At 49.4% G+C, this 16,536-nt stretch overlaps 1 protein-coding gene across 4 annotated transcripts in view; it reads right to left on the bottom strand.

Annotated features, from left to right (window-relative positions):
- Positions 1-16,536, bottom strand: part of PLXNA2 (plexin A2) — a 216,721-nt gene that overhangs the window by 37,348 nt on the left and 162,837 nt on the right. For 3 of the 4 annotated variants that reach the window (XM_067729110.1, XM_067729106.1, XM_067729107.1), the window contains one exon: positions 1,282-1,433. In XM_067729110.1, the coding sequence (XP_067585211.1) occupies positions 1,282-1,433 (152 nt within the window). Of the gene's footprint in view, positions 1-1,281; positions 1,434-11,313; positions 11,490-16,536 lie in introns of those variants that run through there. The other variant, XM_067729108.1, reaches the window with a different exon arrangement.

The raw sequence follows: 16,536 nt of genomic DNA, 5'->3' as shown, positions 1-16,536 counted from the left end.
AGGATCTGAATGTCTGCAGGGTCAGGCAGCTCCTTCTTCTCCCCTGCTGGATGTGCCCAAAGTCGGAGAACTCACCCCTCTGACTCTGACCCTGCCCTGGCCACACTGGAATCATGGCCCCTGACCCAGAAGGCCACAGGCTGACGGATAATGGAATTTGCAGGCCACTCTTACCCAGAAGTCCTGCCCCATGGCTGTTAGGGAATGGAAAGAGGCCTGAACCAAAAGTTAGGAGACTTGAGTTCCAACTCTGCCATGGCCACTTATGCACTGAGTGAGTGGGGGAAGTCATTTCACTTCCCAAGTCTTTTACTCTCTCCTACTTTGTAAAACCGTGATAGCAATGTCTACCTCTCAGAGTCCTTACCAATTAAAAGCAAGAGAATGGATGAGAAAGAGTAAGTGCTGATGAAAGATGAAGTGTCATTTTTACGGTTGCCAGTGCCACTTTTCTGGTTGTTACTAAAGGCTGGCTCTGGGGAGGCTGCAAGGGGTGGAGCTAAAGGAGAGGAGCCCTGTTCACGGGCACGCTCCCAGTACCCCCTGCAGAGCTGTGTGCCCAGTGGAACCAGGGTGACTTGACCCAACTTTACATGATAAATCATGCAGAAGGATCTGGCTACTCTCCTCCCTTTCTCCATAGGAGGGGAAGCATCACTCCTTCTACACTCCCACCCCCAGCGCACCCCTAGCTTCATGCCCACCTCCTGCCCACCAACTTCACAGCAGCCGCCACTGCCAGATGAACACCCCAAACTGGAACATATGTCACTTCTGGAGCCCCGTTCGCCTGTCCACCGCTACGTGCCTATTTTCTAATTTCCAGCTGACACTTCCCTTAGTGAAATAAATGAATTTGCTCTGGCGGAGGCCCTGCTCAGATTAAGCTGCTGTCAGAGCCCCTTGAGCCAAACAAATTGTTGCCTGCAGCCCACCGAGCGGGATGCATTCCAATGGGGGCTATGGGGGGAGGGGCGGGGGGAAGCAAGGAGGAGCAGAATGGACTGGCTGGGAAAGTGGCTCAGTTAGCCAGTGCGCAGGAGAAGACCAACTGCACGAGAGCATTGCACCGGGAGCCCTGATGCCAGAGGAGCCAGGGAATTGGGAATCAAAATGAATAGGGTATTCTAAGAGTGGAGGTGGGCTAGGAGAGGGCCCTGGGAAGGCTTCAGGGAGTGGGGTCCATGGGAGGAGGGACATAGGAGATGGAGGGAGAGGGGAGAGTTCCCCCTACAAGCTCCGGGGTGGGGAAGAGGGTGGGCCAGAGCGGACTGGACTCACTGCTCAGCGATGATATAATCCCCCGGCAGGGGCGTGCAGGGCACCCCAGCCACCTGCACGTGGTGGGCGATCTCGGAGAAGTCCAGGCCCAGGTTCACGCCATGGATAGTCACTCGGGTCCCTCCTTCAGGGGGTCCGGACACCGTCAAAATCTGCGGGAGGGAAATGGGATGAGCAAAGCTGGTCGGTCACAGGAGTAGGGGCAGTGGCACCCATTTCCCTCCCCACGGGAAGGCTTTGGGACACCTGGAATCTGGGGGAACTGGGTGTGTTTTCTCCGCTTTTCAACTTATCTAGGATCCCGACATTGTCATGATGTAGCTATTTCATCGGTTCTTAGGACATTCATCCAATGATTCATTCATTCATCCACTTATGAAAAAGAAATTATCAGAGAGTACTGGCTCAAGGCAGTACTTTTTTTTTTTTTTTTTTTTTCTTTGCGGTACGCGGGCCTCTCACTCTTGTGGCCCCTCCTGTTGCAGAGCACAGGCTCCAGACGTGCAGGCTCAGCGGCCATGGCTCACGGGCGCAGCCGCTCCGCAGCATGTGGGATCTTCCCAGACCGGGGCACGAACCCGTGTCCCCTGCATCGGCAGGCAGACTCTCAACCACTGCACCACCAGGGAAGCCCTCAAGGCAGTACTTTAATTCACTAGCCTGATTGTGATCAAGTCACAGAATCTCTCTGAACCTCATTTCTTCTTAGTTGGTAGGAAGGATAATCATCTCTAACCAACCTCTCCCTGGAAGCTCCCGAATGGAGGGTGTCTGGGAGCATTCTGTAAACTTGAAAGGGCTTTGTCATTGTGACCACGCTATGATTTGCCACTCCTGGGTGCTAGCCTCTGTAGAGTTTACAATGATGAATAGAACAGGAAATCTGCCCTCGAGGAACTTAGTGGTCAAGGAGGAGGAGATAAGGGAGCCATAAATAATGCTGATGCAGGGTACACAGTGATAAGGTGAAAGAAGAGCTGTGGGAGCTCAGAGGAGTTCCAGATTAGGGACTGCTGTGGGGGATGACCAAAGATGGAAAGTATGTTTGACATTGTTCTGCAAAAAAAAAAAAAATCCTGTGACACGTGCTAGTACCAAAGAGAAATAGCTTTCTGAGTTTCCAAATGTTGCTGGCTTCCCAGCAGCAAGGATCGTTTATTTATTCATTTCTTAATTCAGTCACCAAATGCCGACTGCCTGATTTTGTTTTGACCCAACAGGAACTGCAGAATCAGGCAGCTCTAAGGTATACATTTCTGTCTGGGAATGGATCAGGCTCCAGGAAAAATGCAGCTCTTCAGGATCCAACAGATCCCAGGGAATAAGCTCCTACTTCGAGGTCCACAGTTATCCAAAGCAGGAGGAAATTAGACATGAACCCAACTGAAGGCAGGAGCATGGAATTTCAGAACTGGAAGGAGATACGGGGTGTCTTATTCTAAGATCATCATACAACATGTATACAAGGTTTTAAAAAAGTCCAGGACTCTTTTCACTACACCATTAGAAGGGCAAGGAGGGAGGGAGAGAGGCAAGGAGGGCTGCTCAAGGCCAAGAGTCCACCAGAATCTTCCAGATACAGCCTCTGGGCAGAGAATGGAGGTGAGAGTACAGGCGAAAATGCTATCGAAGGCTCTGGAGACTCTTCCCCGCTCCTGTCTCCAGCAAAGGGGCACTGCTCTCTTCCAGTAATGTAAGCACCATGAATGCGGCCTCCAACTTGGCCACGAATGCCCAGGTGATAGCAGACACAGAAGAGATGATGGAGGGGATGAGGCCCCGGGACAGGCCTCCTCCCTCACTGCCCACTGACTCCTGGGCTCTTGTGCATTGGCTGCACAGCCAGGTCAGACCTCCTGATCTCCCACCCTCTTCTGCAGACCTTAGATGGTGCAGCCTCCTTCCCTCCTTCAGGCCCAGGCTGGGAACTATCTTATCCGGGGGCCCATTTCACCCAAGTCACCTTGTCTGTGGCTCTGACTCCCTTCTCTGGGAAGAAAATATCCCACCTGATGAATAAAAATAAACAAGATTCATGAGATGAATCAAGGGAGGGGATGGCGGTTCTCAGAGGCATCTTTGTGCACTGGGCCTTGGCGGGTCGGGGGAGGCAGGACAATTTGGAGAGAAAGGAGCTGGCATGAGGAACCGGTAGCCCCATAGCTTTTCTGTCCCTGAGGGTTCTAAAAACAACTGACACTAGATCTTGGCTGTTACACTCTCCCCTGGTGCCACTTCCTCAGGTCCCCAGGCCTCTTGGGCTCTGGGAGATGGATATTCGTAATGAGGAACAGGAAAGGGGTGGCCTCCATGCCCCTGCAGGAGAGATTCAGGAGGAAGGAAGTAGCTTTGAGCAAATCTAAGCACCTGGTTCTCCTCTGATCCCTTGGAATGAACATCACTGGTCCCCCTCCCCTCCTCCAGCCACCTGGATGCCAGGAACCCACCTACTGAAAACCCTGACAGAACTGTGGTGATCAGCTTGCTCTCTTTCTTCCACTTTTATTTTATTTATTTTTATTTTTATTTTTTGGAGTACGCGGGCCTCTCACTGTTGTGGCCTCTCCCATTGCGGAGCACAGGCTCCGGACGCGCAGGCTCAGCGGCCATGGCTCACGGGCCCAGCCGCTCCGCGGTATGTGGGATCTTCCCGAACCGGGGCACGAACCCGTGTCCCCTGCATCGGCAGGCGGACTCTCAACCACTGTGCCACCAGGGAAGCCCCTCCACTTTTATTTTTAAAAATACATTCTCTTGCTCACTGCGGTTAATTACAAGCTTTAAGAAAAACTGAAATGAGATCTTTCTGGAAAGTCTAAAAATATTTCCGTCTTGCAGGTAGCACGCGGGGATTGTACTGGGGATATTCAGTGGAGTTGGCAGGCCCACGGGGCAGCCTCCTCCTGCTGGGAAGTCTCTGCACTGTCCCCTTCTGACATTCGAGGGTCTATGGCAGAGACACAGTCATGGCACTTGGGGGGCTGCAGGGTTCATTTGTTAGCACAGAGCTGCCCAGAAACATAAACCAGCTTATACTGTTTAGAGAAGGAAAACTTACAAAAATATTAATATATGCAAGCATTATAATCTTGGCATGAAGACACATGTCAAAGAGATAGGTCCAGCTAACAGCTGGGAGAATTAGCATCCTCATGGGTCACTGGAAAGTGCCTGGGCAATACTGGGTCCACATGGATCTTCCCCATACAGCACACACACTGTGCTGTGCCACGAGCACCTGGGGAGGTGGTGAAGGAGTTTGGGGGTCAAAGCACTCAGCAGCCCCCATGCCCTGGGGCTTACATGGGATGTAGTTTCCTCTTTCTTGCTTAAGACAAAACTGATGTATAAAAGTCTGGATTTCCAAAACATAGATGAGGTGGTGAGCACTTGATTTGCAAGAGGATTCCCAAGGTCTCCATTACTGATGCCTTCTAAACCTATATCGCTGGCTCAGACCTCTCTCTTGAGCTCCATAGCCATATATCTAATTGTTACTGGACATCTCGACTTCCACACGTATGTCCCTCAGGCACCTCAAATTTCACCATGTCTAGAAACGAACTCTTAATTTTCCCTCCTTCCACCCCCAACCTGATTATCCTCCCAGATCCTTTCTCAAGGTTAATGGAACCACCGTGCACCCAGCCAGGAATCTTGCAAGCATCTTCGACTGCTTCCTTTCCCTCTCCTACCATGTATAATAAATATAGGGACCATTGGTTCTTACTCCCAGGTGTCTTTTTTTTTTTTTAAGATTTAATTAATTAATTATTTTTTTGGTTGCATTGGGTCTTTGTTGCTGTGTGTGGGCTTTCTCTAGTTGTGGTGAACAGGGGCTACTCTTCGTTGCGGTGCTCAGGCTTTTCATTGTGGTGGCTTCTCTTGTTGTGGAGCATGGGCTCTAGGTGCGTGGGCTTCAGTAGTTGTGGCACGCGGGCTCAGTAGTTGTGGCACACAGGCTCAGTAGTTGTGGCATGCGGGCTCAGTAGTTGTGGCTCGTGGGCTCTAGAGCGCAGGCTCAGTAGGTGAAGCGCATGGGCTTAGTTGCTCCACAGCATATGGGATTGAACCCGTGTCCCCGGCATGGGCAGGCAGATTCTTATCCACTGTGCCACGAGGGAAGTCTCCCAGGTGCCTTTTGAATCTGTGCCCCACTCTGGTTCCAGCGTAGGTGATAAGCAGGGCTGCATCACCTCTCACCCACACTAACTGCAAGGGCCTTTGTCTTCCTCCATGAGATCTGACTTCTTCACATGGCCAGGTGGGCTTCATTAACACATACCTGCTCTGATTACTAGTCACTTGCTCTAAAGGTCTTCAGTGCCTCTGACCACTGTCCCTAATTCCTGGCCTGGTCCTCCACATTCTGATGTTTGTTACTTCTTCAGCCACATCTGCCGTCTTATACTATATCCACCATGTGCTACCCAGATCCCAGCCGTTTCTATATACACAACACACTTTAAAGATCTGTGCCTTTGCCTGTGTCATTTGTTCTCCCCCAGCTTAAAAATCAGAGAGAGTCAAGGTGGAGGTCTGGGTTCAGCGCGCAAAGGAACAGAGGGAGGAGTCCTGTGTGACACGCCCCGTGCCACCTGAGCGCTTCCAGGTGACTGTGAGGATGAGCATCAGGGTCTACCAAAGCCCTGCCTGTGTGGTGGTAAAATCCAAGGCACACTGCTTTCCTCATTTCTCCCCAAGCATTGAGGAGAGGCTCTAGAAGGGAGGCTTGAAGGAAAAGAATTTGTCCTCCAGAGAGGGAGTGAATAGGATTCTTCAGATACCGCTTCATACCAGGCAGGGCTCTACCCTGGAGACAGCCTCCAAGGCTCTCTCTTCAAAGCAGTGTTAGATTGCAGGGCACCCAGCATGGCACCCAGAAAACTTGGTTTTCTTGGGGGCCACGTCTGTCCTCTCCACGTGGGTCTATAAGGAGGCAAGTCGGTGGAGTCCCATACTACTGCTTGCAGAACTCCCAGGAAGGCCTTTCAGCTCTGGAAGGAGTTGTGGGGCCATAGGGGAGGGAGAGCTAACCTCCCACAGAGATGGGGGTGAAAGGGCAGGCTGCAGTTACAGACGTTCCCCCACAGACAGAGGGGAAACCAAGATACGGCCAGGATGACAGCCAGATCCTCACGTCTCTGCTTCTAGTTTTAGATGGTCCTCGGGCTGCTGGCTGCTCTGTGGTGTGGAAGGGAGACCTTCTGATGCTTGGGCAGTGTCTGTAGCAGGAAGAGAGTAAGCTCTTGAGTGAGACAGACTTGAATTTGAATTCCAGCTCTGATACTTACGAGCTAGGTGACCTTCAGTCTCAGTGTCCTTATCAGAAAACAGATAACAATGCTTGCCTCACAGGGATGTTGTGAAGGTAAAAGAAGACATTTGGAAAGTCCCTAATATGATAGTGGTTTCGAAGTAGGAAGTAGGTCTTGATAATTGGCAGTTTCCTTCCTTGTGTTCCCCCTGCACCTGTTCCTTCCTAGATCACAAAAACATGCGATGGTGGTGTTGGAGGGAGCTTAGAGGTGATGGGGATCTTCCTATTTATCTGGAAGGAGGACACCTGGTCCAGGGATCTCATAACATAGATGGTGTATGGTGGGGTGACCCAGGGCAGAGACAGTCGCTCGTGGGTTGACTGGAGAAAACCTGAGCTTGGACGGGGAGTGGCCGTGATGCCCAGGGCAGGGTCTCAGCGTTGGTGGCTTCTGGGCTCCGCACAGAAGCATATTCTGAACCAGACATCACCCTTTCACCCAGAATAAATTTGGGAGGATACTGGCTGTGTCTAAAATCATCTTCATTCCTCCCTCCCTCCCTCCCTTCTTGCCACTTCTTTGCCCCCAGCTATTAGCCATTCTGGGATAAGGCGCAGCATTTCCCAGTGAACTCAATGGATTCTTTCAGGAAAGTAATTCTGAATGAGACGGCCATGCAAACAAATGGTTTGACAGTTTGGGATGTGTGTGAGTGTGTAGTAGGGGTGTGGAGAAAGGGGGAAGGGAGCTGAAAACCTGTGAAATCAGCTGGGAAGATCTTTCGATATGGCCGAATTTCAGCCCCGTGTTTTTCAGCACATACTGTGGACCTGAAATCTATTTACATTCTCCTCTGTGGACCTCAGAAGGGAAAGCCAGAAGTAGGGGATGAGGGAGAGAAGAGCCCAGAAGCAGCTGCTGAGTTGGGGTGCAGGGGGTGTCTGAGGGTCTCCCCTAGGCTCTCTGCTGACTCTCTCTGTGTGCTCCCCCTTGCCCCCTCCCAGACCTCCGGTTCCCCTCTCTTATGTACTATGCAGGCTCCCAGGGGGAGCTGGGGGTCCCCATGGCTATAGCAGGTAACGCCCATGTGCATTTGACCTGTGGTTCCCTCTGCTGGTCAAGCATGACGCTGACAAATGCTGCAAGGGAATATTTAGTAGCCCCTTTGCCTACACCCCAAGACAGCAACAGCCACCGGACTGTAATTGCGTCTTTTCTCAAGAAGGCACTAACTATATGGGGATAGGGACCTTGCTTTCTCTTAGTAACCTGATACACAGCACACTGCCTGGGACACAGCAGCTGTCAAGAAATATCTCCAGTTCTCTATTCCTGGGAAAAGCTGGTCTCAAGAGGATTCTAGTACAAACTGTGTTCTTGAATGACCACAGTAAGAATGGAGATGCCTACGTGTCGCTTGGGAGTGATGCAGTATTTTCACATCGGAAGCATTAAGAAGTTCTTCCTGCAATCTCTCTTATTTTAATTTAAGCCAGTTTCTTCTGTGATTCCTCATCGAATGGAGGACTCAACAGCTGCCTCCTCATCAAACCTCTTTCAGATACTGAAGACAGCAATTAAGTCGCCTCTGGTCTGCGCTTCTGCAATTCTGTTAGCCTTTTGTTGGAAGCTCTTGTTTTCCAGGTCCTTTGATCATTTCAGATGCTTTTCTTTGGACCCTTGGATATCCATGCATCCTCTGAGAGTGTAGGGACCCCAAGCAGGCTTGTGGCTTGAGCAAAGGTCTGCGGATTTGCAGCAAACGAGGTCTGAGCCAACCATCTCACTTAGCGCATCCCACAGGCCATCAACCAGGCTGGCCCTGGGCAAATCCCAGAGGGAGGGTAAGCCCTTATCTTTCCCAAGTGCTTTTTTTCACTACCTGGAGTTCCTTCCCCCATTTTAGTCACCTTACACTCTACTACTGTCTCTTCTCTAATGAACCCTTTATTTGCATTTAATGGGACATTAAGTTGTTATTACCTTAAGAGTATTGGCTTTCTAACCGGTTGTAGAATTAAAAGTTTGTCTATTCGCAGGATTCAGAAGGGAAATGTGGGAAACATTAGCACAGAGGGCTCAGTCCAGCAGCCCCTAAGCCCTGTCCCAGAAGCAGTCACAGACCACGCCCGGGTAGAGGTGGCTGGTCCCAGTCCAGGCCATGTCCCTGATCTGGTCACCTTAAGCTCGGGTGAATAGGCCAGTAGGATGTGGGATGAGGCTGGCACGTGCTGACGGGAGGGGACTAACCAGGAGACTCCTATCTCCTGCTGGGTCCTCTCAAAGACGCCTGGAGCCCCTGATTTGGGGAGCCGCTTCCCCATCTCCTCAGACCTCACCTGTCAGCGGCACAGCCCAACTGAGCCTGACGCACGCCTGAGCATCCCAGCCAAACCTGTATTCCTGCCAGACTGTGTCATGTTTGTTTTCCACCGTGGGTGCCTTGACCTGGAAAACAGCCGCCGTGATGCTGCACTCGCCCTGATTCTTGCAGCCGCTAATTGAACAGTTCGGAGGGAACTGTGCCACAAAGCCGTCCAAGGGTGAGAGCAGATGCAGCGATTAATTACAGCTGGGGAGCTCCGAAGGGCTGCACCAGGGAGCAGAGTGGGAGACGCTGGAGGCCCAGGGGCTTGGCAGCCTGGGGAGTGCCATTCCTGAACTCAGGCAGAGCCTTGGAGAGATGGAGTTGGGGCCTCCTACAGGGTAGATGGTTAAGGGGTCAAAGGAGAACCCCTTCATGGTGGGAGCCTCACGAAGCCCGGCTCCCATCCTAGAGACCCTGTCTTCCTCTGCTTATATCTCCTGCCTGATAGATGTGATGGCAGAGAAGACAGAAACGGGCATTGGCTCCAGGTTACTGAAGATTCTGATAATGATGCCTACCATTTTCTTTTCATTTATTAAGTACTTATCATGAGCCAGGTATTGTGCCAAGGGCCTTATATATTTTATCTCATTTAGGGCTCACAACAAACAAAATAAGAACAGTAGTATTCTCATTTTACAGATGGGGAATAGTGTCCCTGAGAGGCGAAGTAACTTGCTCAACGTCACACTGTGAGTGGTCTATCTAACCTGTGCCTCAAGCCTCATACCACAATGCCTGAGTTACTATCCTGCCGGGGACAGCCCCGAGATCACCAGCCATGAGAACTCATGCTCCAGCCTGCCTGTGGGCCCCTCTGCGCAGGTCCTACAGCCCCGCTCCCATGGCTAAGGTCAAGCTTGCTGCTTTCCAAGGAGTCCTGGATTTGGCTTTGCTGGGACCACCATCTCTCTGAACTTCTCAGCTTCCACCCTCCCTCCTCTCTGGCCCTGCCCCTGTGAATGCCCACACACCCCTTGGCCTTGCCGCTGGGTCATCTCTCCCTGTGCATCCCAGTCTCCCCAAATGATGCTTGGGGTGGGGATTACGGCTTGCTTCCCATCTCTGCAGCAAGGCTTGATGAAGAGCTTGGTGCCTGCGCCATTTCCTCCTCCAGCCCTGTGGATTGAGAGTTCTATTTGTCTAAGCGAGCCCAGGAAAGAGATGAAGGATGCTATATGGGTCAAACATGGGAGTTCTAGAGTCAAGTAGCTGAAGGTTAACTCCTAGTTCTAAAACTCACTAGCAGTGTGACATTAAGAAAGGTATCACACTCCATAGTGCCTTAGTTTCCTCGTCTGTAAAGTGGGACTAATGATAATAGCTTCCACCTCATAAAAGTTGTTGTAAAGTCTAAATGAGATAATATACATGAGGTGCTAAGTTAGCAGTGCTAGGTGCCAGGTAAGCATTCAGTGAACGTTATCTATCATTTTTTCTCATTACCATTTTATGATTAAGAAATTTGGACAGAAGCCAGGTCAGTTGAGGTCCAGAGGAAAAGTGGCTTCATTTTTATAAGCATCCCAGGAGGGTGGAGCCTCTGGGTATCGTTCTTGGTGGGGCTCAGGGCAGGGGCAGAGAGCCGACCTGCGGAGGGGAAGTGCCGGGTGTGGAGGTTGCCCAGCACGGTTTTGGCTGCCTCTCGGATGGGCCTGTGCAGCTCTTGCCATGTCTCCAGCAGGCTGTCAGCACCCTAGGCTGTGCTCTTAAGAGGAGATGGGAGAGACTGACGTCAGATCCTCCCAGAGCAGCCAAGGGAGGGGGGTCCCAGAGTAGTCGCCCCAGGGTGAAGTATCCCCAACTGATGGTCACGCTTTGTCTGAAAAGCTCCTGTGTCTGAGATTGGGATCGAGAGGGTTCTGCCCTGAGCATCGCCCTAATCAGGACAGGCCAGCGAGGACAATTGTGGGTATGTAGACAGCTAATCCTCCCCTGACTAATCCAGTTACTCCTTTCCTGTTGCTTAGAGTTTTCCTGACTTTAGAGCAGTGATGCCAACTTTGTGCCTGCAGATTTTGATCTCAGCCTGGCTCCCAAAGGCACCTGGATGCTGGATCCAAGATGGCAAACTGTCACATTCTTTTCCAACTTGGTGTGTGTGTGGGTGTGAGCGCGCAAGCACATGTGCATGAGAGCAAGTATGTGCACACTCTTCATGGCAGGCTAGAGCCCAGGTGACGAGCCCTGCAGGAATCTACAGCATCGGCGACACCAGCTCTCCTACCCGGCATGAATCCTTGCTGGCTCTGTCTTAGCCGATAGTACATTCAAAACCTAATTGTTATCTCAGCAGAGCAACTCCATTATTCATCCTGACACCATCCCCCGTTAGCTGTTTGTTGCAGTGATGTTATATTAATGAGCCCTGCAAATAAATGAACGGGAGATCAGAGGGCCGACTTGTTTCTCAGGAAAGCTGGCTGACTTATTTATTTATTTGTTGGGAACTTCGCAGTGAGTCACTCTGGCCCTGGGCAGGTGGCTCCCGGCTTTTCCTGCCGAGATTCAGTGCAGTCTTATGGATAAATACCTGTAAGCTTCCAGCTTTCCAAACAGTTTCACAAATCCATTTGCATCTGAGAGAATCCAGGAAAAGAATCTACTTTAAAATATTTGGTATACACACTACAATATATAAAATAGATAACTAATAAGGACCTACTGCATAGCACAGGGAACTCTACTCAATACTCTGTAATGGCCTATATGGGAAAAGAATCTAAAAAAAGGAGTGGATATATGTATTGCTGTACACCTGAAATTAACACAATGTTGTAAATCAACTCTACCCCAGTAAAAATTTAAAAAAAAAATTGGGCAAACGGAGAGCAGGAGAAAGCAAGAGCAATGGATCATCTCAAACTACCATCGCATCAACGATTATTTATGCTTGATTTTGGAGGGCAGTGTTGGCGGTTTTCTACAATTGGTTTTCTTTCCTGGTTACGTGTAATTAAGAGAATGTTAAACAGAATCAGTATTCCCTAAACATGGACAAGTGAGGTGTGGGGGAAGTTACTGAAGTTAAATTTATACAGTAAAAGCTACAAGGTGGTCCTAGGTCCCAGTACTCCTAGGACCTGGCAACAGTGTGCTCTTACTGCGCATTGTGTTAGGGGACGTCAGAAACACACAGGAGCGTTTCTTGGTAGCCAAAGGGTGTAGGTTCCTGGTCACTCCCTGAGGACCCCTACACTGGGGATTCGTCCCTTGCATCCCAAGCCTGCTTTGCCTTTACTGCACCCTGATCTCCGTTCTCACCTGCAGGCATGAACCACCTGGGCCTCATCCTTTGGGCTCTCCCATCAGGCTGAGATGCTTGTGAGAGTAACTTTCACTGTAACCATCGTCCCATTGATAGACACACCCAGAAACCAACCAAACCGAGTCTGATAGCTTTAAGAAACACATGTAATTAAAGTAACACATCCCCTGGACAGGCAAGAAGTGATTGCCCTAAGCTCAAAAGTGCCCCCAAATGCTCTTCCATTTTTCTCCCCCACTCATAGGAATAAGTGTGGACTTAATTATCTTTAGGAAGACAGGTGACGGTTATTTTCAGACTTGAAAGAGTAGCCCATGTTCTCAGTTTGTCTGGCATCTCCTGAGACCTTCCAAGGGGATTCAGATCCTGGGCACAGATGTTTTGGGGGTGGGGTGAGGTGGGAAAGTGTATAGCCAGGGAGTACTTCTCCATCCATCTGACCAAGAGAAGTAGCATCAAGTGGTGGAGCACGTCTGTATTCTGGAGTCAGAAGGGTCTGGTTCTGAATTTGTTTTGTCACCAACCAGATTTGCAACTTCGGGCAAATTACTTACTCCCCTAAGCACTGTTTCCCCAGCTCTTATAGCCATCTTGCAGGATTGCAGGGAGGAGTAGGTATGTGGAATCCATGGGTTCTGGCACAGAGTAGTGTCTTGTAAAGAAAAGCTATTAGTATTAAGGCTCCCAGAACTAAGAATATGGCTTGTCTGTTCGTGTCCTTGGCCTGAGGTTGGTGTCCTTATCAGGTGTGGAGGCCTTGGTCCCTGTTACAGTTCTCTTTCCTAATAGAAGACAGCTGCAAAGGGTGTAGATTAGAAATCTCTGTCCGAGGCCCTTTGGAAGAAACAGAGCCGCCTGCAGGGCAATCAAGTTCCAGCCTCTTCCAGGTGGCCAATGTTCAGGGATAGGCTGGTTGCATCCCCCTGCCTCCCCACCCAGGACTAATTTATCCACGTGATAACTTCCAATCTTAGCACAGTGCAGGGCATAGAGCAGTCACTCATGACATGAATATTTAATGGATGAATCAATTCCTTAGAACCATGGCATCTCCTCCTTTTGCTCAGAATGTCCTGTTGCGGGTTGAATTTTATCCCCCACAAATTCATATATTGAATCCCGAATTCCCATTACCTCAGAATATGACCTTATTTGCAGATAGGGTCCTTAGAGAGATAATCAAGTTAAAATGAGGTCATTAGTGTGGGTCCTAATCAAATATGACTGGCATTCTTATTTAAAAAAAATTAACTGGAGACAGACATGCACACAGGGAGAACACCATGTGGACACGAAGGCTTAGACTGGGGAGTTGCTTCCACAAGCCAAGGAACACCAAAGATTGCCCCAAACCACCAGAAGCCAAGAGAAAGGCATGGAACAGATTCTCCTCACAGCCCTCACAACCCTCTGATACCTGGATGTTAGACTTCTGGCCCTCAGAACTGTGAGAAAGTAAGTTTCTGTTGTTTAAACCCCCCGTGGTGCTTTGTAACTGCAACCCTAGCAGACCAATACTCTCACTTTGAGTGGAAACCTCTTTCACTCGAGCTCCAAAGCCCCTTGGTCCTTTCTAAATTTCTTTTCCCAAGAACATGTTCGATCTCTTTCCCCTTTCTGCTGGATGCTGCCCACTCACAGTTTCTTGGGAAATGTTTTCTCTGGGTTTTCCTTTCTCTCTAGGGGATAGCTCCTAACATCCCCCACTTTGATGTCGCAGCAGGTCCTGAAGCACATGCTGGGAAGGACAGAAACATGGCTTCCTGGCATCTCACAGGCTTTCCAAACCTCTGCACGTTGTCTCCTGTACTGGGGGTTGAACAGGTGACAAGTGCACAGACACCCGGGATGACAGCTGGAATGGGAGCAGCCTGGGATGCCTCCCACAGGGACAGCGTCATTATCACACCAAGGGCTGGCTGAGAAGCAGCAGACGGTGAATCCTGAGGGGGTCCTAACCTGAAGATTATGCAAACTGGGAAATTCAATCTGCTGTAAGACTTGTCCTACATGGAGCTGCCATAAGAGATGGGTCTCTAGGGGAGGAATTGGTTGCTATGGAGACAGTTGGGTTAGCAGGGGTTAAGAAAGAACACAGCTGTTCATCCAACTGAGCTTGAGCTCACTCCTTTTCCTAAAGTAGAATTCCTTTGAGGTCATCTCATTGATTTCCCTGCCCCTGGGCAGGACAGCACCATTCCAGTCCCTACTGGTTTCCAGCACTGGACATCCTGCTGCTCCCAGTAGCTGTCATGGGCCATCAGAGAATCCTTCTCCTCTCCCTCAGGAAAGATCTTTGTAGTCAATGGCTTCTGTTTGCACGTGGGCATGCACTGAGGGGGCTACACATTTTGCAGATAAGGAAGGGCCAGAGACAAGAGGGAGGTATGTATAAAAGGGCACAGAGCTCACAGAATTCCCTGTCCCCGGGCAGGACAGCACCATTCCAGAAAAATAAGATCTATGCCAACATCAAGGAATTAACCAAGAAAACTGAGGTAAAGAAAATGAGTTGATTCTTCTTAAAAGTTACTTTTAACAAATTATACATTTTTGGTAACAAATGCCATAGAAATGAGGTTGTCTTCTTCTCAGCGCATCCCACGGAGAGGTGCCTGAGGTTGATTCTTCCCGTAACTGGTGGTTAACTTTGATCACTCGGTTAAGGAACCTTAACCCTTTAACCACTGTCTACCGGGTTTCTTCACTGTAAAGGGTATATGAAAGTATACTGAACTATTTTTCTTGTTGTAATTAATACATATCTTGTGGGGAGATAGCTTGAGGCTATATAAATGTCCTATTTCTCATCATACTTTCACTTGCTAATTTTAGCATTCATTGGCCATTCTTGCCTGAAACAATTATTACTGTGAATTTTGCCAAATGGTGATTTTCTATTTCCCTAAGTCCTTCTACACTTATGAGTTGGAGTTCTAGTATAAAGAGGAGCTTCCTCTCTCCCACATTAGTTATTAATTTATTATATCAATAAGGACCATAGATTCTTATATCATTCTCTTGAGTATAGTCCATTAGTATTATAATTTATTTTCTTGCTTACATTGCCCCAGATTTGGCCACTAGGGCCAAATCAAGTTGGCTCCTGTGTCCTTTGGACATGCACCCTACAGTTTTTCTGGTGTTCCTTGACAAAACTATATAACCTGAATTTAATCATGAGGAAACATCAGACAAATCCCAGCTGAGGGACGTTCTACAAAGTAAGGGTCCCGTGCTCTTCCACAGTATCAAGGTCATGAAAGACAAAGACTGAGGATTATAGCACTGCGCAGCCATGACAATGGAATGCCACATGTGATCCTGGATTGGAGCCTGGACCAGAAAAAGGACATCAGTGAGATGACTGGCAAATGTGAATAAGACATGTATATTAGATGGCTTTATTCTATCACTGTTAATTTCCTGATTTTGATCATTGTACTGTGGTTATGTAAGATGTTAATTTTGGAGAATCTGGGTGAAGGGTATATGAAAGTTTTTTGTACTATTTTTGTACCTTTTTATAAGTCTGAAATTATTTCAAACATGAAAAGTTAAAAAAGTGAAAAATGACTTTTATAAAGAGAGGAGGATAGATTGGGGGTGGGAGGTGCAGGATGAAAGTGAAGAAAACATTCCAGCCCTGTCTCCTCCAGCTCACATGTGCTGTCCAGAACGCTGTCCCCCAAGCGTCTGGAGACACGGTGTGGGTCTGTCTCTCTCCCAAGATACTCTTTCTTTCTCCACAGCCTCTACTTGAAAAACACCAAGAGGAGACCCAACTGCTCAGGGCCTCCAACTCCTGCTGCTATGTTCCCTGGGAAAATCAATTACAGCCTAATTACCTCAGGGGGTTAATTAGCATCGTGTAGCCTGGGTGTCCTCTGCGAACAGAGCAGCCTGTCAGTCCTCGGTCAGTGAGCAGGGGTGGCGGAGGCAGAGGTTTCTCAGGGAGAAGGCTGCCTCCTGGCTGGGCTGGGGCCCCTGCCAGTCAGAGAGGAGACAGGGCTGGGGCAGCAGCCGGTTGTCGGAAGTGAGAGGGGCTGATGGAAGCAAGTCCTTGCCTAAGCTCCCCTGTACCAGAGGTGCAGAGGCAGCAGCAAGAAGAATTACAGAACAGAGCAAGTTCTCAAGGCAGCCGTTGCTGGAAATCACTAGAATCAGGGAGAAGGCATGGAGCCCTGAGCTGCTCAGGGAGCTAGCTGTCTGAGGGCAGGGAAAGGGACAGTGCATCTGCTCAGGGAAGAGGTAGAAAAGGAGCAGCCCCTTCTGCTTTTTTTTATAAATTTTTGGCCAAACTACATGGCTTGTGGGATCTTAGTTCCCTGACTAGGGATCGAACCAGTGAAAGCCCG

This window comes from Pseudorca crassidens, chromosome 2, assembly GCF_039906515.1.
Source record: "Pseudorca crassidens isolate mPseCra1 chromosome 2, mPseCra1.hap1, whole genome shotgun sequence".
NCBI lineage: Eukaryota > Metazoa > Chordata > Mammalia > Artiodactyla > Delphinidae > Pseudorca > Pseudorca crassidens.
The sequence above is the reverse complement of the archived record's forward strand: the minus strand, read 5'-3'. Positions and strand labels throughout refer to the sequence as shown.